The sequence below is a fragment of the Trematomus bernacchii genome, unplaced genomic scaffold (assembly GCF_902827165.1).
Source record: "Trematomus bernacchii unplaced genomic scaffold, fTreBer1.1, whole genome shotgun sequence".
NCBI lineage: Eukaryota > Metazoa > Chordata > Actinopteri > Perciformes > Nototheniidae > Trematomus > Trematomus bernacchii.
Window position 1 is genome coordinate 8,767,610 of NW_022987714.1, and position 23,339 is coordinate 8,790,948.

At 40.5% G+C, this 23,339-nt stretch overlaps 2 protein-coding genes across 5 annotated transcripts; one reads left to right on the forward strand and one right to left on the reverse strand.

The window, feature by feature from the left end:
* The first annotated feature begins 4,859 nt into the window (after positions 1-4,859).
* irf7 (interferon regulatory factor 7) lies at positions 4,860-9,057 on the forward strand. Of its 2 annotated transcripts, none has more exons than XM_034141939.1 (10): positions 4,860-5,049; positions 5,440-5,593; positions 6,033-6,204; positions 6,287-6,390; positions 6,512-6,563; positions 6,686-6,796; positions 6,884-7,086; positions 7,633-7,834; positions 7,966-8,081; positions 8,202-9,057. In XM_034141939.1, the coding sequence occupies exons 1-10, from the start codon at positions 5,042-5,044 to the stop codon at positions 8,388-8,390; spliced, it is 1,311 nt and encodes a 436-aa protein (XP_033997830.1). In that variant the 5' UTR covers positions 4,860-5,041; the 3' UTR covers positions 8,391-9,057. The 2 variants fall into 2 exon arrangements, with proteins under 2 accessions (XP_033997830.1, XP_033997831.1); XM_034141940.1 differs by having other exon boundaries at positions 6,290-6,390.
* A 413-nt stretch (positions 9,058-9,470) lies between these two features.
* phrf1 (PHD and ring finger domains 1) lies at positions 9,471-22,628 on the reverse strand. 3 transcript variants are annotated; one of them, XM_034141628.1, is made up of 20 exons: positions 22,546-22,600; positions 21,832-21,875; positions 21,518-21,671; positions 21,232-21,387; positions 20,713-20,909; positions 20,482-20,565; positions 20,247-20,380; positions 19,878-19,969; positions 19,500-19,678; positions 19,022-19,154; positions 18,764-18,885; positions 18,420-18,613; positions 18,048-18,170; positions 17,119-17,273; positions 14,207-16,037; positions 12,940-14,102; positions 12,203-12,288; positions 11,605-11,718; positions 11,328-11,456; positions 9,471-11,216 (listed from the first exon to the last, which is right to left on the reverse strand). In XM_034141628.1, exons 3-20 carry the CDS (start codon positions 21,603-21,605, stop codon positions 11,064-11,066), a joined length of 5,133 nt encoding a protein of 1,710 aa, XP_033997519.1. In that variant the 5' UTR covers positions 21,606-21,671; positions 21,832-21,875; positions 22,546-22,600; the 3' UTR covers positions 9,471-11,063. The 3 variants fall into 3 exon arrangements, with proteins under 3 accessions (XP_033997519.1, XP_033997520.1, XP_033997518.1); XM_034141629.1 differs by lacking the exon at positions 21,832-21,875 and having other exon boundaries at positions 12,212-12,288; positions 22,546-22,628; XM_034141627.1 differs by lacking the exon at positions 21,832-21,875 and having other exon boundaries at positions 22,546-22,628.
* Between the last annotated feature and the right edge of the window lie 711 nt (positions 22,629-23,339).

A 23,339-nucleotide genomic window follows, 5' to 3' on the forward strand; every position in this document is an offset into this window, starting at 1 on the left:
ACCTGATTATGCCCCTTCCTCTCGCTGTGAAGTGAACGGTGACTGTAAAAACTTCACTGCGCATGCTCAGAGTATTTTGTAATGTAATGTGTGTGGCAAAAAAATAATGACCAGAGGGGCACGGAGTTACCATCCCCACCATACGTCATCTCAAATCATTCAGAGCTGATTGGCTGTAAGTACGTGTGCCGCGAAAAGTGTGGTGCTTGAAGAGGAGACGAGAGAGCTGCAGTGGCGCGTCCTAAAACCAGGAAGTAAGCACAAAAAAGCAATGAGATTTCTCCAGAGGATTTTAGAAAATAGCTCGAAATAAGATCTGTGGGAAACGTACCTGTTAGATAAATGCACGTTTTGATTAGCCGGATAACATCCACATGTCTACCCTACTTTTATAATTTTTTTATCATAAATCTATGGATTAGATTTATGATAGACTTTTGAAACTACAAGAACATAAGGAGGACTTTTACAAAAAAGTAATAGAAATGTTTGTCCAGAAGGATAGGCAAATGGACTTCATCTTCAAGTCAAGGTAAGACCGCCATTTTATTGACAATGGGATCTTACTAAGAGAGAACAATTCAATATTTAAATGATAAAATTACATTTTTTGGGTATCCTTTTGTTGAACTGTCTGTTTAAAATTAATCGAAGCATCAGACAAAAAAAGCTTTTGAAAATAATATTATATTTTGGTTTAGGTCAAAATATAATATTTGTAAACCTGAAGAGTCAGTGCCAGTGCCTCACCAGCCATGAACCTCACTGCACGTCACTGCAGAAGCTTATATATAGACATCTAAGTTTTTTGTGCCCCACCACTTTTGTACATATAAAAACGCCACTGGAAACGAGTATGTCTAATATGTCATACTTTGTGTTTTTATGTACTCATGTTTTAAGGTGTGAGTCATGTGTATTGTTTGTTCTCTTGGAAACATATTTTAACTGTGTAACTATATAAAATTGTATAGGTTTATGTGCTTTTGCTGATTCTTTCAATTTGTAGAGTTTTGTATGGTAATCCCCATTTCCAATCTTTTAGATTTCTCCTCTCTCTGTCTGGCTGACAGCAGAGGGCGCTGAGTTCAAATAAAAGTGAAAATCTAAATCTTGAAAAGGCATCTCCCTCCCCTAATACTACATATGAACCAGATTCTGATAAAGCTGTCAATGTCATGTACTACAAATAATGTAAAAATGCTGCATTGTTGTGCTTTCATGTGACACAAATAACGTAGAATGCCAAACCACTATCTGAAAATAGAACAGGAACCCATGTTTTACTTCCTGACATTGTGACATCAATATCCAATTGTGTGTGTGTGTGTGTGTGTGTGTGTGTGTGTGTGTGTGTGTGTGTGTGTGTGTGTGTGTGTGTGTGTGTGTGTGTGTGTGTGTGTGTGTGTGTGTGTGTGTGTGTGCGCGCGTGTACGTGTACATGAATTAAGTTACAATTAAATAATAGGCAAAGATGTAAAAAAAATGCATACCCAAAAGGACTGCTTATATATATATTTTGCAATGACATTTGTAAAGCCATCAAATTCCTATGTCCTAAGTATCGTATCTCAGATGAACTACTATTGTTTTTCCTTAGGTCTCGCCCTCATACAGAAATACAAACACACCATTTCAAGCTTAAGCCGGACAAAGTGTTATAAATAGGTATGGGTGTGGCTGTTTATGAGAATATTAGTGGGTTATATGAAATGCACTGGAACTCCAGCACCATACCACACCCACCATTTCTATAAACATGCAGGTAAGAGAGAGATAAGAGTGGATAGGTGAGTGTGTGTGACGGTGTGTCAATGCCACAGAGAAAGAGAGATAGATACAGAGAGAGCAAGATGAAAGAGACTCTAGCTGGAATATCAAGTAAAAATGTCCTTTTGAAAACAATAAAAGTTTAACTCTATTTGTTCTTTTTTCGTACATTAATTTTCCTCTGACGTGTCATATACATGTTCTTACTCATATATCTTTTTAAGGTCGCATTGGATAGTAGAAAATGTTCTCCGAGCAAAACAGTTGCTTGTGTCACATGATTTACTTCCTGTTCTTCAGCACAATATTCCATATTTACATTTACAGATGAGTTAATACGTATGATATTGCATTCTGAATAAAAGTGTGAAATAGGTTATGGTTCCTCCATGTGGTCGTTCAATAACCGCACTGCATGCTTCATGAGCGCCCCATGTTTTCTACAGGGGCAGTTTTTCCAATGAGCAGGAAAAAGGAAGTGCTCCATTAAAGTGTGTATCATTTCCTTATTCCTGACACATGCATACTTGGGCTGTAGTCATGCACGATATTTCTTAAACAGTGTTAGATGCATGAGCATTAAACGCAGTCTGCGGTCAAAACACAGCCAGACAATAAAAGAAACTCTCCCCTAGAAGTAAGTAAAGAGAAGTATGCTATAACTGACCTTTAGCATGCAAACTAATGCATCACACAGGACCTGACCATGTCTGGATAAGACCCGAGAGTGGGAGGATAAAATCACAATTGTGCTTTCTTGTGCATGGAAGTTAACAAATGGTAGAAAGAGGAAGTGCAATGTCCGGAGCAAGCTTTTTTTGTATATTATACTAAAGTTCATGTCATGAAATAAGGGATTCCCCACTGCACTCTCACTCACCGTATGGTATTAATATTCTTTCTCATTCAAAGACAGGAAATAACCTCACACCTGCAGGAGTCTGACTCTGAAAGTCCCACCTTACACTTCAGCACACTGCACAACTGTTACATACTATGGATTATTCAGTGGTGGAGAATGCACTGGAACATGGTTGGTTTCATGTGACAACAACACCTCACCAAAAGTACAGGTCAGAGCAGGTGGAGCTCATTGCCTCTGCTTCTTTACTGAAAAGGTAACCTGGTGTGGGCCTTAAAGCTTATCAACATATGAAAATGCAGTTTACTGGTCTGATTTCAAACTCTCCAATTTAACACTGTTGCATTTTCATGTATAAAATATAAGGTGGACTTGAATTCAATAAAGAGAGATGTGTCTTATGTTTTCAAATATGACATTTATGTATGGATTTTGAGTCATCTGGTAACTAGACAGCTATTGAAAGAAAATTTGACTTTTCAAAAAACTACTGAATTATCATAACAATATTTAGATAAAATAGATATAAAGGATTCAAGATGAAAGATTCAAGGCTTTTATTGTCATTTGTACATAGCTACAGTGTAGTTATGACAAGGTCACAGGCTCCTCCAACAGTGCAACACAATAAAACAGATAAAATAGTGCAAGTAAATAAAATAAAATAGAATATAGTAGAAATAGTGCAGAATAGTCTATATACAAGTAATTGGAATATTGATATATATAAGTTGCAAACAGATGAATGTTATGGATGTTCTTTCAAAAGTTCATGTGTTTAAGTCTTATGGCCTGTGGGATGAAACTGAAGGATATGGGAAGGAAATCCTCTACAAAGAGGGATGTCCCACTTGTGCAGTGTAGTTATACATGTTTGCAACAATTTGGTCATAAAGTCATAAGATATGAGGGCTATTGAAATAACAGAAGCTCTCAAATCCATTAAAAATAAATATACCCTACTTGCCCTGTGTGTTAAATCAATGCCACATTGATTCAGAGTCAATGGGTCACATAACATGGAAGCTATTGAACAAATGAAGACTTTTCAATAAAAGAATCAGCAGAATTTCCATTAGAAAAAATATGAATAAATAGAAAAAGCACCAAAAAAACGATTAAACAGAGGGATTTCCTACTTGTCCAATATAAAGTAATATTACAATTCTACATTGATTTGGTAATAACATAGTAGTATATGGCAGCTTTTGAAAAAATATTGTTTACTCACAAAACTGTTGATTTCTTATTTTAATATTCATAATATAGAAGGTGGATTAAAATGTGTGTTCTGCTTGCCCAGTGTAGAAATACAATGCTGCACTGATTTGGAGTCACTGGCATGGAAGCTATTTAAAATAAATTACTCTTTTCAATAACGAAACTGCTGAATTATCTTAATGCTATTCACATAAAATAGAAAAATAAATTAAATCCTTTTAAAAGAGATGTGACCTAAGAAGATATGTATCTTATTTGTACAGTGCAGTTATCTGTTTTGGATTTGGGTCGCTGGTTAACACGTGAAAGCTATTGAACAATAACTGAACATTTCTTCTATACTGTTAAATCAATTCATGACAAATCAGCAGTTAGAAAAGGTATATCACACACCACTCGTGCAGTAATTTGATGATGGTCCCGACCCTTTTTTTCACCTCCCTTGGTGAAACCCTGTGGTTAGTGACAGTCTGTGAAACACCGATCCGGAGTTTAATCGGTCCAATGTCCAACCTGAAAATAACTTAATCGAGTAGCACTAAAGGGCCACGTGATTCTGGTGTTATTTAACAACATAAAGTAGGCTTGGTATCATCATGGAATAAAGCAGGTCAAGTTAAGGGCGATCCTAAAGTAATAAACTAATTTGCGAATGACAAGTTGGCAAGTGTAACACTGCTGCCAAAAGTAGCCTACACTCTACACCTCTAAATTCCAGACAGTAATACTGCTATTGATTTTATTTAAATACACTAAGCTTGCCTGCAGGTTAAGTGGGCGAAAGCGCCTACGAGAACACAATAATTTTGGGTGGATGATGAAATACAGATGACGTGGTGATGCAAGAACAAAATTACGTGTCAAAAAACCCACTTTCATTTTGCCTCGATTACCTCCCTCGGAGAAATGTCCCTTTTCCAACCAACCCAGCACTTCATCCGGTCTGCAGAGGGTGCCTTTAATTTATCCACCGGGAGTCTGTTTTGCGCTCTGTGTGAGGAGGTAACGTCTTGCTTTTCCTTAAATCAAACTCACCCATTCGTGCATCGGAAATGCCTGGAGCTGCGCCCTCCCACGGGGGAGGAGAGATAAAAACATCACAGTGTCACTGGTTCTGCTTCTATAAAATCAGCAAAGGTGCTTCTGAAGAGCGACAGACACCCTGGAGAGCAACACATCTACTGAGACATGCAAAGGTAGGGATAGCCTCATCTATGCCCTCTCTTCCTTCTTTATTTATTATATGCCTTTGTTTGTTTTGGTGTTATTTGAATGTATTGTGAAGTAGTTAGTTCCTTGTCAAACCTGATTTGTGTGATGATTTAACTAAATACTTTTGTAGGCTGAATAAGTTTGCATGTTGCTGAAAACTATCTGGGCAGACCATGTAGAATATCACAGGGTGCTGAATGTGTTTTTCATTTGTATATCTCTGCGTAAAAACATAGTTCACCTTGTTTCCTAAGCTGCCAGTAGCTTTTAGCACAGTGCATGTGTGGTTTAGTTTCTGGAGTCCATTTCCTCTCTCTGCTCTTGTGAAATGTGTCATCTAAAGAACAACACTGATTTGTCATGTTTCCTCTCAGCCCTACCAAGCCTCCGTTTTCCAGCTGGCTCATAGAGCAGGTTGGGGCGGGCCAGTACCCGGGCCTGTGCTATGTGGGCAAAAACAAGTTCAGAGTTCCTTGGAAGCACAACTCCAGAAGGGACTGCAATGATGAAGACAGTAAAATATTCCGGGTAGGTTGAACAGCTCCTATTACACATGCAACTGCAATTACATGTATGGTATGATCCGGCAAAATTTGATTAGATAAAATGTTAATGGCTTTGTTGACATCATTAGAGATTCCTTAATGTCATAATGACTGTGTGCTATTTAATAACGGCAGGTGTTTAGAGTGGCAATTATAGCATGCCAACATCTCACTTCCACTTCCCTTGAATATAAGTAGCAATACCACAATATAGGTTGTTCAAAATACTTTGTTACTTCGTGTTAAGTGGAAATCCAACAATCAAACTGTCCACACAAAGAACTTAAAGTGGGTTCTCATGTGCAATTACAGCTTTTAGGATCATTTAATTTCCCTAGTGATCATAATTACATTTGAAAGTGACAGCATTTGTAATGTGAGCATATGGAGTGGCTTTTATCTCGTGTTTTTATGGTTAACAGGCATGGTCAGAAGCAAGTGGAAAAATCCACGAGTTCCCAAACAACAAGGCCAGGTGGAAAACCAACTTCCGATGCGCTCTCAACAACCTCTCTAAAGGCTTCGAGATGATAAGGGATAATTCCAAGAATAAGGAAGACCCTCATAAAATCTATGAGATCATCAACACTGACTGTAAGAGGAGTCACTTAATCCAGGTGTTATACTTCCACTGTTAAGAGTTGAATGCAAATTAATCTGCCCTTGTTTTCTTTAGCAGGCAACCTTGAAAGTCAGCTAGTACAAGACTCCCAGGAGGATGCTGACATGAGTCCAGATATCTACAACTCTCCCACAGAGGACCAACCTTCAGGAAATGAGGTGCAATATTGTCTGGGTTTTCTGTTAATTGGTGTGATATCAAACAGATTTTCTCTGTGGTGTTTTCTTCCCTTAGATACTTACTAACTGCCTCAATACTATGCTTTTTCCCTCCAAACAGCTAATTCTTCTGAACAATTTCATGACCTTGGATCTTGGCAGCCAGCCATCAGGTAGAGCAAAAACGCAGTACCATAAAGTCATAGAAGAATGTCCTATCCACCTGTTTATGGTTTTACATGGTTAGTAATGAAGGTTAAATATAGTTTAATTTGATTTGTATTGTCTTTGATAGATGTGCAACTATGGGCAGAAGACTATGTTCAGCAGAATCCAGCTGTCCCTGAAAGCTATCCTGTAGCAGCCGAGAGCCATCCACAGCATATAGCAGAGCAGCCTGCTTACTGTAAGGAAATGTTCAGCCTGATAAAATCATTCCTTTATTGTCTCTATAAAGATGTGATGTATTTTATTTTAACATTTATTTTTACAGTAAATCCTCCACAAGTCCTCAGTTCACCTCTGCAGCCGACTATATATGACCTGGAGATCTCCATCCACTACAGGAAAAGAGAAATGCTAAAGACTACATTTAGCACTGCACTTCTCCAGCTCCATTACCACCACGAGGTCCCCGAGTTCAACGCACATAGTCTCTGCTTCCCCTCCACTGATGGTCTGCTCGACCAAAAGCAGGTACATGATAACATCAAATAGGCCTTTTGTGGAAATAAAAAACAAAACAAAATCCTACAAATGTACTGAAAAACACCTCAAGGATCATGTTTTGTTATCTGTACAACTGAGATTGTTGTATAGCTGTAAAAACATGTGATATGGATCTGAACTCCCAAATATTGCAAGTTTAACTTCAGGCTAAATGTCCTTGGCAACCAACCAAACACTTAAAATAGGCTCCTGTCAGTGTGGCACATAGTGAATATGCTTTCTTCTAGGAATGCGTTTCACATCACCAGCGTTTTTGTCCAAGCACGAAACCAACAAATTGGGAAGCCTCTAGTCAAAACATTGCTTTTAGTGCCACAAATGGTAAATAAGTTTAGTCTGATGTGTTAATTTAGCATTAACTGAAGGAACAAGTTTGATAAAAATCCCCTTCCAAGAACTTTGATCCGAAATGCAAGGCTTGAGTTTTCCCTTAAGTTCATATATTATTGTACATCCTGGAAACTTTTTTTAAGGTTAAAGTTTTTCTAATGGCAACCTTTTTCTTTACACCAGGTTGAGTACACTAACCGCATCCTGAACAGCATCCAGAGAGGTCTCTTCCTGGAGGTACGGGACACCGGTATCTACGCCTGTAGGCAGGACAAGTGCCATGTGTTTGCCAGCACCAGTGATCCCAGCGTGGCTCACCCTAACCCCAGCAAGCTGCCCCCAAACACCATGGTGACGCTCCTGAGCTTTGATAAGTACGTGCATGGTATGTATACATCTCTCGCTTTTTATACAGTAGGAACAAAATGACATTGTGTGTAATAACGGTTACATTCTGTGTGAAGCCAGCATTAACTTGCACCATGGAATAAATGTTCCCACCTGTATCTGTTTCAGAACTGAAGCAGTTTAAAGAGAACAATGGTGGCTCTCCTGAATACGCCATCAACATGTGCTTTGGAGAGAAGTTTCCTGATGGGAAACCTTTAGAGAAGAAGCTTATCGTTGTCAAGGTAACGCTCTTTTCTAGTTTCACCTCAAAGACACATACAGGATTGGAGATCGGCTCCTTTTAGTTATGCCGTTTTGATATGTGTTGTAAAATGTCTCAATGTGTCACTTCACCCCCGCAGGTGGTCCCTCTGATCTGTCGACACTTTCATGAGATGGCCCAGATGGAGGGGGCTTCGTCTCTTCACAGCAGCAATGTCAGCCTACAGATCTCACACAACAGCCTCTTTGATCTTATTAACAACGTATTTAGTCTACCCACAGCTGAAGAGCCGGCGAGGGCTGCTGCACCTTTTCAAACTCAAATATGAAATCACTCAAACTTTTCAAATCTCAACTATCCATGGGACCACCCTCTGCTCTGCCCCAAGCTATGCAAAAAAAAAAGTTCTCAAACTGGTAAATTGTTGAATGTGTCATAGAAGCTGAAGCGCAAAGAATAGGAATTAGTTTGAAGATTGCATAATATACCGTCAATAATCAAACACGTCGCTGCTTTGCAATGCCTCCTGTTTTTATTAGTCACAAATGTTGGGAAACATTTTTTTATCACTACACCAGTAGATATGAGCTCTTCCTCTATTGGACTGTTACATTACTCACTCAAAGGCCACAGGTCTTGCCTTAGAATACACTTTTATATGATAACTGTAAATGTCAAATCACCTGCTAATGAAATGTACGGTTCCATTAATATTATATATGTACGTAGGAACAGAATGAGGCCCTAAATGATGGGAAATCCTTCATAGGTTGTTACGTTTTTCGATATTTATGAACTTGTAAAATGCTTAAACTGGATGGGGATGTATGTTTCTGTATGAGTCATGCTGCCATTGACTGCAATGTTTCCTTGTTTGTGATGAATGTTTTTGCACTTACCATTTTCACACTCGTTTTTTGCACTTTTTACACTGGAAAAATCTCTTTGAAAAAACTGTCATTGTTAAGATATTAAATAAACTGTTTAACTCCGAATGACGTCTCAGTTTATTACCACTGTGCTGCAGTGTAGGACTCGGAAAGGCTGGGAGGCAATACTCAGAGAATGTATAATTAATCAAATTAAGGTTATAATGTACTGCTTTCTTATAAGTCAAATCAAGCCTAACATTGAAAGACCCTAAGTGGTCGTGGATAATGACGATTGATGAATTAAAGAGAAATATGTCAATTTATCTATAAAAACATTGTCCAAAACAGAATCATGTGTTTTCAGTCTTAAAGTAACACCAACACACTTGAGATACTTAGAGAGAGAATATAAAAAGGGCCATCTCTATGCTTGTCATAGAATATCTTCAGATGTTACCACCTAAAGCCAAACACTCCTTGAGCCGAAAAATGACATCAGGAAAAATAAATAGTAAAAAGATTAGATTGAGACAAACCCTATTCATCTTCAGTGATTTATTATCATTAGTGTTCCCTCTTAAAAACACCTGGCCTGTCTAAAGTAAATGCGGAAAAAAGTAAAATACAATCAGATAAACACGAGCACCTGTGTTTGAAAATGTTTTCATTCCTATTTATTGGCTTTATAAAGCTGATTTAACGTGACAAAGTACAAGGCAAGTCCAACCACCCTCATACAGCAAACAAACTGCTATTGACAGTTTACACACAGAATGACTTTCTCATGAACATTTCGGTAAAAGAAAGCAAAGAGTGAGGTTCAGTTTTAAGACACATTGACAAAGCAGTCCTAGTGAAGCTGTGATTACTGTTAGTATAGCAGACACCTCAAAGTGAACCCTGAACAGATTACAGTTCATTACCTTGGAAATTGCTGCGATTTATGAGATATTCTATTGTTCCTATTATTTATGGACTATACATTGATCTCAAAAACCATGGATTTACATGCAAATAAAAAAAAAAATCGTATTAATATATATTACATACAACAACAACAAACGGTTGTTAAAGGGTATGTTGACATGAGTGCACCAGGTAAGACAGCAACGCAATACAGAAATGAATGTTTCTGGGGACTGAAACCCATTGAGCTTTTTGAACATGAAGGCTGTATTTTAACTCTTTCCACTTCAAACTCAAATGTATACTTACGGTAGTGTGGAGTAGTAGTCGCAACTGTTTAAAAAAAGAATTGGCAAAAACAAATTGAATCTCTATTATTGAGAAAATGAGTGCATGTTTTCTCCTACCAATTTGGAAAAAACAAATGATTCCCTAGATAAACCTCTATTTTCACATTTCTAACAAAGGCTGACAATAGCTAAAATTCAGCTTGGAAAATAACACAATAAATAATCCTTAGAAAGAAGTGACTGTTGAAACTGCGGAGCCACAATTTCCCTGCACTACGCTGGACTGGATTTAGCTCTTTAAACATTGTTTGGGATGTGGAAGACGGATAATACAAAACAGAAACCAGTCAGCTCTATAAACTAGAACCATTTATATCAGTCATTCGCAACACAGATGAAAGGAACATAAGTGGATATATCAAATCTATATTATTTACAACCAAACAACTAAAATGGTTTCATATCTTTACGGATACACTTTCTACAAAAATTGCATAACAGTGTTGTTCCTTAACGTTACAAATGTCTTAAATATGCAAATAATGCATATTATTCTACCACTTCTTAACCAACAGAAAGTGTTGTCACTGATAAATACCCACAAAACAGCCGTGTGAAACTCAAAGCCCGAGCTGCATCCGAAGCTACCTGATTTCTGGCTCCATGGGGGGGGGGGGTGATTTGAGAGGGTTTGAGATTTGCCTCTTTAAGGCACAACCTCCAGGCCTCCCGGTTCTGAGATGATCAACACAAAGAGTCCGCTTCTTGGCAGTGACAGTCCAAGCACAAGACATTAAATCTTGAAGCTGCTAGTTTACCATTTTGATTGTAGAGTTGGAGATCACAGCCAGTAATATGACTCAGAGTGAAACATGGTGTATGGGTAAGTGTTAGCAGTGGGAGTGGCTGTCCTCGCCTTCAATGTTTGCCTCCTCACGGGCTATCAGAGATTTTCATATCATCATCCTCCTGCCCCAAGTCCTCGTCTTTCTTGTGTTTCCTAGCGTGTTTGTATTTGTCCACGTATGCCTTGACCAGATTGCCCACCTTCACTGGGTGGATCTCCCCACTCTTGCTGTGGCACACCTGGTGACCAGGAACAAAAGCAATATTATATATATTTTATATTCTCAGGAAATACTGACTCAAAGTTCTTGTTTTTCCGGCAGTGGTGACAAACAAAAGTGTTGTACTCGCCTTCTGGACGGCTTTGCGTAGAATCTCTTTGTATTCATCCTTGTTGATGTCTCTGCTCTGGTAGAAAGGCTTGATGGCAAGCTTCACCTCTTCTATAGCCCTCTCCTGCATGTGCAGCTTCTTCAAATACTGATGGTAAGGTTATACAAATCAGACATTAGTTTCCAAAACTATTGTCAAAGGAAAAGGAGTTATAACGTTTAGTCCAAACAAAATATCCCATGAGAATAAGTGCTCTATTCAGTCCAACGATTACACACTACAAACACATAATCACCTGATCTTTCCCCATTAACTCCCCTTCCTCTGGTTCTCCTTGTTCTCCATCAGATCTAGAGGAGGTTCCAACAGCCCCCCGCTTGGAGGGTTTACGGACAGCCGCAGTGATGTCCTGTGAAAGTCAACCAAAATGATATGGACGATAAGAAAATGGATTACACAAGGCAGGAATAAAAGACTGATTAAATCATTTAGGGCTGCAAAACAATGATACTTTTGTCAATACAATTGTGAAAAATGCCTTAATATAAATAAATCTTGTAATGTCCCACAATCCATGGCGAAGTATCAACATTTCTCATTTTATTACATCATCAAAACTTTTATATATTACATGTCTGTAGAGGATTATAATGGTAGGAGGAGGAAGTGACTGAATCAAATCTGTTGACAGCAGGTTTCTACACAAAAGCTTTTACTTTCGTTTAGTCTGAAATGATCTCAGTATCAGTTTTAGTTTCTGTCAGGTGACTTCACCCAGAAAAATACATTTGCTCTTTTATAGATAAAGCACTGCCACCCTCTGGTTATTCAATCACATGACACACTTGTAGTGTTTAGCTAGCACAATTAGGTTATCTGTTATTAGGTAATACCTGTCCTACCTGACTGGATGTCTGGCCTGTTGAGGAGGGTCTGCGAGCCCCTTCCTGCTTCAGCTTCAGTTTATACAGAGACAGCTCTGTCAGGAAAGATTCAAAAGAAAACATTAAAGGTCACCTATTACTTTTTCATGTCTTTTCTACATCAACATGTGTCCCCTCTGTGGAAAGAGACTCTTAAAGTTTCAGGAAAAAAGATTCGCTCACTTTTTATCCTGATCTATTTATATAAAAACCCATCTGAAAATGAGCTGATCAGATTTTGGCCACTTTATGATGTCATAACGTTTTTTTGGCTTGTGTAACCATTAGCCAATCACCAACCAAGGTAACCCCCCCCCCCCCCCCACCTTATCACCTGAATCTCCTCCTAGAGCACCATTGTGTTCTTTTTAACCAAATATCTCTCAGAGGGGCGTGGGGAGGGGCTCTTTATTTTCATCTAGAGTAACAGACAGAGAATCAGCACTTTTGAAACAGGGCTGAAACAGAGGGGTTTATGGGATGCTGCAATGGGTGATCTGTTTGGTATTTGGAGCCAAACACTTCAGAGACATGTTTTGTATATATCTGAGACCTATAATATATTGAGGGAAAACAGTATAATAGGGGACCTTTAAGCTGAAAGTAGAAATACATTTTATGATCTGTAACAGCGAGACAAAATATCAAGGAAATTGTATGTAAAACAAAATAAATTGCTTTTGACATCTCCCAGCAGCAGGACTTACTGCTTGCAGACTTCTTTTCTGGTTGAGGCCCCTCCTGTATATTCCAGGTGACCCTCTTCCCCTGAATCTTGGATTTGGCTACGGTCGATATCTGTTCGCTCTTCCCCTCCTCCCCTTCCTCCTCTTCCTCCTCCTCTTCTTCTTCCTCCTCCTCCTCCAGTTTGACAGATGCACCGCTCTCCTCTGAGCGCTCGGTCTTCACATAGTCCAGGCTGTCCAGCATCACATCGACATTAAAGTCATCATCAGAGTCCGAGGGCTCCTGGACTTCCTGCTTCACAGAGTCTGGTTGTTCTCTGGAGGCCATTAACTCTGGGTCAGACACTGTATCCTGGAGACTGTCTGCTGGGACAGCTGTGGTCAGTGAGGAGGATAAGGGGAGAGGGGGTGAATGGCATAATTTAGGGGAACTTGGCTCAGATTTAATAAAGGGGATTTGACACTTCTCCGTCTTGATGGGGTCTTCTTTTTCCCCCTTCTCATCCATGCTTTTGGCCACCATGAAAGCATGGATGTCAGATTCGTCTTTCTTAATCGGTTCACTAATAGAAAACAAATCTTCAAACATATCGAGAGATGGTCGCTTTTCTTTCTTTATTTCTTTTTCAACCTTGATCTCTGTGGCTTTTTCTGCCGTTGTGTCCTGGCTCTCTACCTTATGGTCTTTCTTTGTCATTTCAGAGGCAGGAGTATGGGAGGGAGTCTTTTGTTTGATCACTGGGGCAACGTGTTCGTCTTTGATGGAGCTTACAGGTGTATCCTTTGCTCTTTTCTTGTCTTGTGACCGTTTTGTGTCTTTAGAGGACGAAACGCGGGACCCTGAAGTCTTCGGAGCGCTCTTGGATGAAGATCCTTCTTCTTTCCTTTTCTCTCTTGAGCTGGATCTGGACCTGCGTCTCACCTTGTCTTTTGATCGAGAGTCCTCCTTGTCTTTGGAGGAGAGAGATGGTTGTGGCAGTCGCGTGTGATCCTTCTTCCGTTCCCTGGATACGGATCTGGACCGTGATTTCGACCGTGAATTTGAGCGACCCCGACCGTGTCTCTTGTCCTTCGACTCTCGGCCTCTATCACCGTCTCGATCTCTGCCATCACTTCTCTCCTTGCTCCTTTGTAAAGGCTTCTTCTTTCTGGAACGCTCTCTGCTGCTCGATCCAGAACCAGACCTGAAATCAGTGATGAGAGACAAAAACCCTTAACAGAAGCAAACAACGACAAACAGCAAAAACTAAATATTTGATACAAGCAATATATTGTGTTACATATTTACCTAGATCTCCTCCTCTCTTTGGATTGGGAGCGGGATCGCTGTCTCTTTGGGCGTTTCCTCACAGGGGACTGAGAGCTTTCAGAGACTGAGTGTGCACCAGTCCTCTCTCTGGACCTGGACCGCCTGGAACTCTTGTCCTTTTGTCTGCCTCCTGGGCCTGATGCCTGATGGTCTCCCCTCTTCCCTCTGTCTGTCTCTGGGCTTTTAGAGCGCCTCTCCTTCGAAGCTTGGAAGGTCTTCTTCTTTTGGCACAAATCTCTTGACTTGTGAGAGGATTTAGAGTCAGATTTAGTTTCCGGCTTTTGTTCCTTCTTGGTGGGAGTAGAGCTGGATGCTGATGGATCTCGAGGAGCAGTGTTAGGAGTTACAGCACTCTGTGCACTCTCCTCTTCTCTCTTAATCTTGAAAAGATCCAGTCTGTGTTGGACAGGTGGTGAAGTGTCTTCTGTCTTTTCACTTTGAACGCCGCTACCAATTCTTTCAGCTCCCCCTGCGTCATCCAACCCTGGTTCTTTCTCAACTTTAGTGGCTAGTAATGATGTTGTTTTCTCAGACTTCATATCCATTAGTCTTGATTTTGTTTCGACCTTGACATATTTTTCGGAGAATCTGACCTCCTGGGATGTGGATTCCTGAGCATCAGCTCTCATTGGTTCTCCCTGTGAGACCTCAATGTCCTGTGATTCGGTTTTGACAGTCACCAGGTCCTGCTGCCTTTGCTTCTTGTTTACTAAACTAGAAGTTTTCTGCTCGCGTGTTGCATTCTGGGAGCTTCCATGCAGTCTTGCGCTCTCTGCTTCGTTGTCCGAGCTGCTCGAGTCTGACAGAGTGGGATCAAAAGGATCGTAGATAGTATCGCTGCTTTCTTCCTGTTTGACCGCTGTACGCGATGCCAGCAGCTTCTGTTTATCTCTGTGCAGCTGCCTCTTTTTGGCATCGTCTTCCTTTTGTGCCCGGGTCGGCTGCGTACTGCTTCCGGCGACAGGAAGTGACGAGCTGCCTACCTGCCTCGACTGCCACGTGTTCCCACTTGCGTTAATGCGGAAACTCACCGATGACGAGGATGATGCCGACGAGGAATAACGAGACTGGCTGGCAGAAGAGCCCATGGAGGATGAAGAGGAGGAGAATGAGTTGGAGAAGGCTGAGGAAGAGCCAGGTCCCTCGGGCCTCTGCCTCTGACCCTCAGCCCGGCCCTTCTGCTGGTCTACACTTTGCTGCCGTCCCCTGTCCCCAGCAAGACTGTTCATGCCTGTTTCTGGCAGGCTGTGACCATGACGACTGGTGGTGGAATTGCTACTGCTTCCCCTACTACTACTGCTGCTGCTGCTACGATCACGGCCATCTTGATTGGTGTCATTATTTGTGACATCACCGCTCTCCCTTTTTATTTTTGGTATCCTAGGAAGCACTGACACATCTACCCACATGGGCTTTGCAGGTGCTTTTTGGGATTGTGATGAGGCCATCCCCTTGCTCTTGGTGCTTAGGGAGGGGCTGGGGGCTCCGTTGCTTCTCTGATGACCATGGGGGTGCGTGGGTCTGATCGGAAGAGGTAGCTGCAAACTTGGGTGACCCCGGGGCGGTAAGTCTGAATGAGAAGATGGTCGGATGTGGCCGGTCTGCAGGGGCGTGTGGGGGGGTAAGTGAGAGGAGCTCTGGGATAGAGGTCTGTTCATGGAACTGTGGGAGGATCCTGGTTGGTCTACATTGTAGGGGAGGGACGGAGAACTGTCTCCTTGGTTGGGGGACATCATTGGACTGATCTGGGTGCTGGCATCTCCTGAGCTGTTGTCGTTGCTGTGGCCTGGGTTTAACTCGGATTGCATTACTGCAACACAAAAACAAAAACAATTTAAAAAACACATACGAAGAGTTCAATTATTGCTTTGCTTAGCTGACTGTACACAGCTCACATTAGTTATTCACATCAGGATTATAAAAGACCCCCCCATCACCCCAGCAACAAACTGTTCTGTCTGTTGCCGTCTGGCAGGCGTTACCGCAGAATCAGGACTAAAACCACCAGACTCTGGGACAGTTTCATCCCACAGGCCATAAGACTGCTAACCGCCTGAGCTCTGTTAAAGGTGGGGTAGGTAATTCACTTCAGACAACTTTTTGTTATATTCCATGGAATGCTCTTAACATCCTGATAGCAATGAATATATTAAATGCTTTGACGATAAATACATTAAAACAAAATGTCATCTGTGGAAGCCGTAGCGCTTCAAAAAGCACGACCAATCATTTTAGCCGGCCCGGCTAAAATAACTGGATGGCCTACCTGCCTGTCAGCCTTCCATCTCGTGCACAAACTTATCTCGTGCCCTCATTGGTCATGTGCGCGTTCGTGTGTGTTGGAGGAGGGGCTCTGTAAGGAAGTCTGAAGGAAGGGGCAGATTTTTTCCGGTTGTGTATTTTCAAATTCTAGCGCATTCGAGCTGGTTTCTCCATTCTTACCTACCCTACCTTTAAGTGCTCAATAACCCAAAGCATTCATCTGGTTGCATCTTAGAATTTATTTAATGTATTATCTTAATACTTATCACTGGATCAAACAGTTTTGATTGTATTTCACTGTACAATATTTAACCTTACATTCTGTTTCTTTCACCTGCACTATTTTATTCAAATGTATTATACTGTGTTTCATTTGCACTATTTTTATTTTTGTATTATTATAATTTTGTTGTCTTATGTCCTATAATAATATGTTGCATTGTCGGAGGAGCTCGGGACCTAAGATTTTCATTGCCATAACTACACTGTAGCTACTTTGCATATGATAAAGAAACCCTGGAATCTTGAATGTTATTCACGTCAGAGTTCGGGCAAACTGGAACATTCATCAACAGCAACACAGTGAGATGACGTGTGATCTTTGGTCTTGCTGTGTGCCACACACTTACATGACTTTGTAGCTTTAAGGGAACCATCTCGATTGATAACGACATCACAGCTGTTCATCAAGAGGACGCTCTGTCCTGATAGGATGCTTCCCAGGAGGTCGGGCACAGGAGCCGCCTCAACAAAACCCGCTGATTGGGGAACGTCCATACCTCTCCTGGTGAAGCAAAGCAAATCCTTAATTAGATCATATTTCAAGCTAGATACCATTGTGATGATAACAACATTCAAAACACCTGATCATGTTTGGTTCTTAGCAAAACACATATAAAAAAGATTAAACCAAAATATTTTAAAACAACACTAGATTTGCTTTAAAGAATTACATAAAATAAACATAAATTGTCATAAAAAAAAGCAGTGATTTGTGCATTTTCTATCATGTAATGCACGTGTATGCAGTGGCAGCTGGTGCAAAATATATTAGGTGGGGCTGTGGAAGATGGTAACCGAGCAATTCTAGAAGGTATGATTCCCCGGAAGGAAATGTAGGCTTTAAAATATGAGAAGACTCATCAACAGATTCAAAGTATCTGACTGGCACTTCAGGGGAGCCTTCACTGACTGGGGTTGTACAAAGGCGAGAGAGGGTAATCGAACATACTGTAATAGTGGTTTAGATGTTATATATATTAAACATTATTGTACATTTAAACCCATACATTCTGAGGATAATTAGTTACATTTAATTTTTTTAATATACAACATTTAATTTGAAACAAAGAAAAAGGTTCCACTGGGGAGGAAGGGAAGGCGGCGCCCTAGCACCCTCTATTGACCAGCTGCCACTGCATGTATGTCATGCACATGTTCAACGTGTACAATTGTAGAGATTGATGAGCAAAAACATGTTACTCAAAATCAGAAGTTCAGAAACAGGAGCTGTTCAATACAACAACCCTTACACATCATGGTTAGAGGGGGGTGTTACCTGGAATGGCCTGCAGTGACGGGTCGAGCTACAGGCTGGTGAGAGCGCAGAGCGGAGCGAGAGATCCCTCGTCTCTTGGCCTCCAACAGCGATGTGACGCGGGCCTGCTGCTCCACCTCCTCACTGGTCAAATGAATGATGCAATGCACTATTAGCTTGGTAATTACAATAGCATATGCTTAGCTATGTACAGTTACACTCTGAAGAACTATCCAACTACAGTATGTGTTATATACTTTAATAGGTGATAACCACATATAAAAGGTTTATGATATTGCCGGCCCAGACCTAGGTCATACCAATGAGAAATATTTGAAGTCTGTAAAATGGTATTTGTGTCAGCAGCACAATATGCACAAGACTTCTTCTTACCGTTCCGATAATGGATCCAGGTCGTATCGATCCCCGTGGATAGAGAGAGATGCAGCACCGATGTCAGCACGCATGTTGCTTAGCGTGTTCTCTGCTGGCCGATACACTGAAGGAAGCGAAGAACCCTTTTTGTCCTTTACAATTCGGAGAGTATTAGCAATACGGCTTCGAGGAGTGGCTGGCTTTTTCACGATCTAGCAGGAAATCACAGGTATAGAGTTTATTTAGAGAGAAATCAACTGACAGATTCAAGAGGAATAAATAATTGTATTTATACTCTTCTGAAAATGTAAAAAAACGAATTACATTAACCTCCAGTTAACAACAAATGATGACAAACTCACCCTTCTTCTGGATTTAGTCCTCCTCACTCTCCGTTTCCTCCTCTTCACTCCTGTAGTTGCTGCTTTGCCTGTTTTACTTTTAGCAGAAGATGTTGTCTTTCTTCGGACCTTTCTGCGCTTTCCTGTTTAAACAACAATAACATTTAAACGATTACAGCTTCATCACTATTTCCTGCTTTTCTCTCTCCGCTAAATATTTTTCTGTTTAAATATGTGACAAAAAAACTGTTGTGAAATTGTATGTGTGTGATTACTTACTAGTCTTGCGCCTGTGAGTAGTTGGGGGGCGGGGGGTGAAGTCCCGTATATACACAGCCGTGTTGAGCCCAGCCACCACAGCGTTAATAGTGTCATCGAGCCAAGTGGACTGGATGAGAAAGGTGGGAGCCAACTAGGAAGAAAAAGGTTTGCAGCACTCCATTGGTTCACTTTGATAACCCATTATTTATAATTAATAACTACAAAACACATGCACTGCTTCTCAACACAAGCATTTCAATCACAAATCAAATTGACAACACCTGTCAAAAACTCATGCCATAATTTCTCCTCCAAGAAGCACGAAATAACATTATCCAAACACACACCAAATGAGTCGCAAATGCAATCAGTAAATCTTATTTGCACAACAACAAACATTGTGGAACATGAAAACACAAAAACCCAGCCTGCGCTTATACTATACAAGTTAGTTAATAAATAAGCCAATACTGAAGCGTCACGCCTCATGCCAAACCTGTGAGGAGCGTGCCTGTGTGATGCGATGGCGGTTGACATTAGCGCGAACCCTCTCGCTCTGCTGTGTCCGGGCGATGGCTCTGGTGGGACCTGCAGCACCGAACTGGAAGCGACTGGTGGCAGGACGGGCGGTAGAGGGAAGGCTCTCTGTGGCGCTAAGTTCTTCAGCTGAAACCCCTGAAACAAAAAGATCTAAATTGTAAAAAATATGCTAATAGTGGCTAACAATTCTTAAAAATTGCCACTTGATATATTATAACAAATAGATATAGGTAAGCATGTCGTTTTTTATATATTTTTTTGCGATACAATTAGGTTGGAAAAGAGTTCCACAAAGACATTGAATATTGAATTTATGAAGGCACGTAAAGCTTACTTGAGCGACGGTTAGTGGCTTCACACTCTGGGCAGAACCATTCCTCCACAGGAACAGAGTCCAGAGGTGGCGTGAGACACTCCATGTGATACCTATAGAAGAATAAGGCATGACAAATACCTCTGTAATAAAGGCAAAAGCTGACAACATTCAACACACCAACAAAAGGGGTTATGTTATGTTTTCGGTTTAGTTTGTGAGAAGCATTATGAAACAATCTCATGGTGGAAGGGTGAGGCATGAGATATAGAAGAACTTTGGAGCAGCTCCAAATCACAAGACAGATACACACATTATCTGTACATTTATGGAAGCATAGGACTGTGCTGTTCAATGCCTTTCTAGTTCAGTACAAAATATCTATCTCACCCAGAATCACAGCCATCGCAGAGCAAGAGGCGGTCCTCACGGTCACTGCCCCCACACGCCTCACAGCTGGTCTGCTCCAGGTCCAAATCCACTACTTCCTCAACCCCTTCCTTCACAGGCTTTTGTACTGTGATCTGAAGCAGAAAATAATCCCACATAAACATTAGCCTAAATTAAAAAGACTAGGGTCATACATGTTGCAAAAGTGATGCTACCAAAAACTGAAGGCACTTACCATTTTCTTTACTTTGCCTCCATAACATTTCCTTAGGTATATGCTGTTGAAGGCAATACGGTCCACAGGACACGAGTTTGCATTCTAAAAGGCAGAAAACAAAAATGTCAGAATTAACCTTTCTACTTCCTCCAAGATGTATGCTTCGTAAATGCAAAGTATGTACTCACAAGAAAAAGATATAACGTGCTTTATAACAAAGTGCTTTCTCCTTGGGTTCATATAATTTACCTTGGCCCATGCAAGGATGCAGTCGAGGCAGAAGTAGTGCTCGCAGTTCTCTGGTGTTGCGACAGGCTGGCTGCTGAAGGAGTTAAGGCAGATGGGACATTTATCTGCGTCTTCATCCGAGCTCATGTCGGCAAGATCAGCAGAGGTTCCAACTAAAGCTCCATCCTCAGCCTTAGCGTCTCCCTCTTCTTCCTCATCTGATAAAAGTAGGTAGAAATATATTGTGAATGCAATTTACATATTTTATTCATTGATGCTGCAGCATAAAAGAAAAGTAGTGAGCAAATAATGTTATACTTATTTCACGCAACATGTGTGTAGTGCATATCGAAGAGGCACATTTTCCTCTTTAACTCTACAGACAAACTAAGGTTACTTAAGTTACAAAACTTGTGTAGGTTGAATCAGAGTAGCTTACACTTAAATGTATTTGCTATTGGGCTGTATAAACCTAAAACAGAAACATAAGTTGAGCAAAAAAAGTGACATGATAATCTTGTAACATGAAATAACAAGTACCATCCTCCTCTTCATTCCCATCTTCTTCTTCCTCCTCCTCCTCATCATCATCTTCCTCATCACTATCATCCTCTCCACCTAGATGATCATCCTCTTCTTCCTCACCACTCTCAGATTCTCCCTCTTCAGACTCCGCTTCCCCACTGTCCGAGTCATCTAAGAGGAACACAAATGCATGAGGAGTTAAATAAAAGTATACTTTAGATTAAAATATTTACTCATTCATTCTCATGCTCTTATATATTATATATATATATATATATGAATAACATGTTAAACAGGCTACCTGAGATTGCCCACAACGCAGGCCTTTTTCCTTTGCTGTTGGAAGTACTGCGGTTGATCAGCTCCTCTTGGCTGTCATCTTCATCCATGGCTGACCATCAGAAAATCAGCTGAACAATTTCTCAACAGCAACACAGCTTTTCTCTTAAGGAATCCTAAGAAGATAGACCAGAATTACAGATAGTGTTTAAATAGCAGAATATGTTTGGAATTGTCTGTTGTACAAGCTGAATTTGAACAACTATGACACAAGTGGTCTGAAAGAATATCATTAGGACTGAGGTGTTTTGGTTGCATGTAAGCCAATCAACTCACTGTTCAGAGAGGACAGGAGATGATGGAAAGACAATCAACCGACTCTATGGAATGACAAGGTGATATCAGGCCGAGTCTTTGAGCAGAGAGGGAAAGTGATCCTCAAGCATGTGCCCTTGGTCATTGGAATATAGTAATGACTACAGTACACGGATACATTAAACCAAGCGAGATTTTCTTACTAAGCACGATTGACATTTTGGAAGTCGTGAGTAGTTTATAAAAGTAAAAAAACAACAGTTTTACATTTCCCGAATGCTGTACATTACCTGTATTGTTAGAAGACACACAGTTAAAGGTTATCTAGCATTAGCTTGCTAGCTAGGAGCAGCCTGCACGCTATACTATGGCTACATTTGTAAACAAAGAAGAAATCACCGCAGCTAACAGAGTGCTTTCTCTGTGCCGTAGATAAAATATGCACCCATTATATATTTAGATGTGTATTTTAAAGATATATGCAATAACAAGAATGTGAGACTAAGCTCTAACGCTGTTCTAAATGAACAAATGTCGCTGGCCACTACCATGAGCTTCAGGGTAACGTGTTAGCTAGCCTCAGTATAGCTACATTTAGCGAATGTCAACTAACGTTGCAAGCTCCCTTGGAGTCTGCACAATACATTGTGTAGGGGAACTTACACACATTTCCCAAAAACCTTACAACCTAAATTGCATATTTTAGCATTAAACAATCATTTTAACCAAACCTACCCTACTCAGTAAAGTGAGTTGTGATTTTAAGTGTCTGAAGTCTCCACGGTTGTTGAGTGACACCACCGGCTGGTTAGAGACGGAAATGGCAGAGTGCATTCAGGCTGTAACTCTTAAAGAGACAGTGTTCGTTTCTTTAGGATCACAGTAGGCCTAATATTAATGCATATCAGAGTAAAGACCAAATACTGGTACTACAACCACATTTAAGCAGCTAATTTAACCATTTTAACATGTGATACCCAAATAATGAACTGATTTGTTGTGCTATTTATAGTTATTATAGCACATTTCATATAAGCAAGTTTAAGTTACACATTTATTACCCGTTTCTTATTACATTATAATGAAAACATTTCCTTTAAAGTCTCAATAATCTTGTCAACTTTTTCAATCAGCCTATTATCAAATCTTTAATACACCTGTCACAAGCCACATGGAGCCAATACTGTAAACAGGTGCCACTGTCGCCCCCTAGTGGTCTTGGTTACATTGCAAAACAGCTGTTACATAATATAATGTAATCCTGATTTGTGAGTTTATGGGGTTATGTGTATCCTGGCTGTAAATAATCCGACAGGGTTTTGGCAGACAAATACTGGTCAGAAGACATCTTGAGAATAGGCCTAACTAAACCACAAAGGTTGCTTGATGATATACAAGAATCAGAGAAAGAACATCGTGTCCCAGCTGACAAGTTCAAGAGGGTCAATCTGGTGAAGAGATGTTTTTGTGCATATCTAAAAGAGGACTTTTTTATAAATATACCAGACGAAATGGTTGATAAAACAATT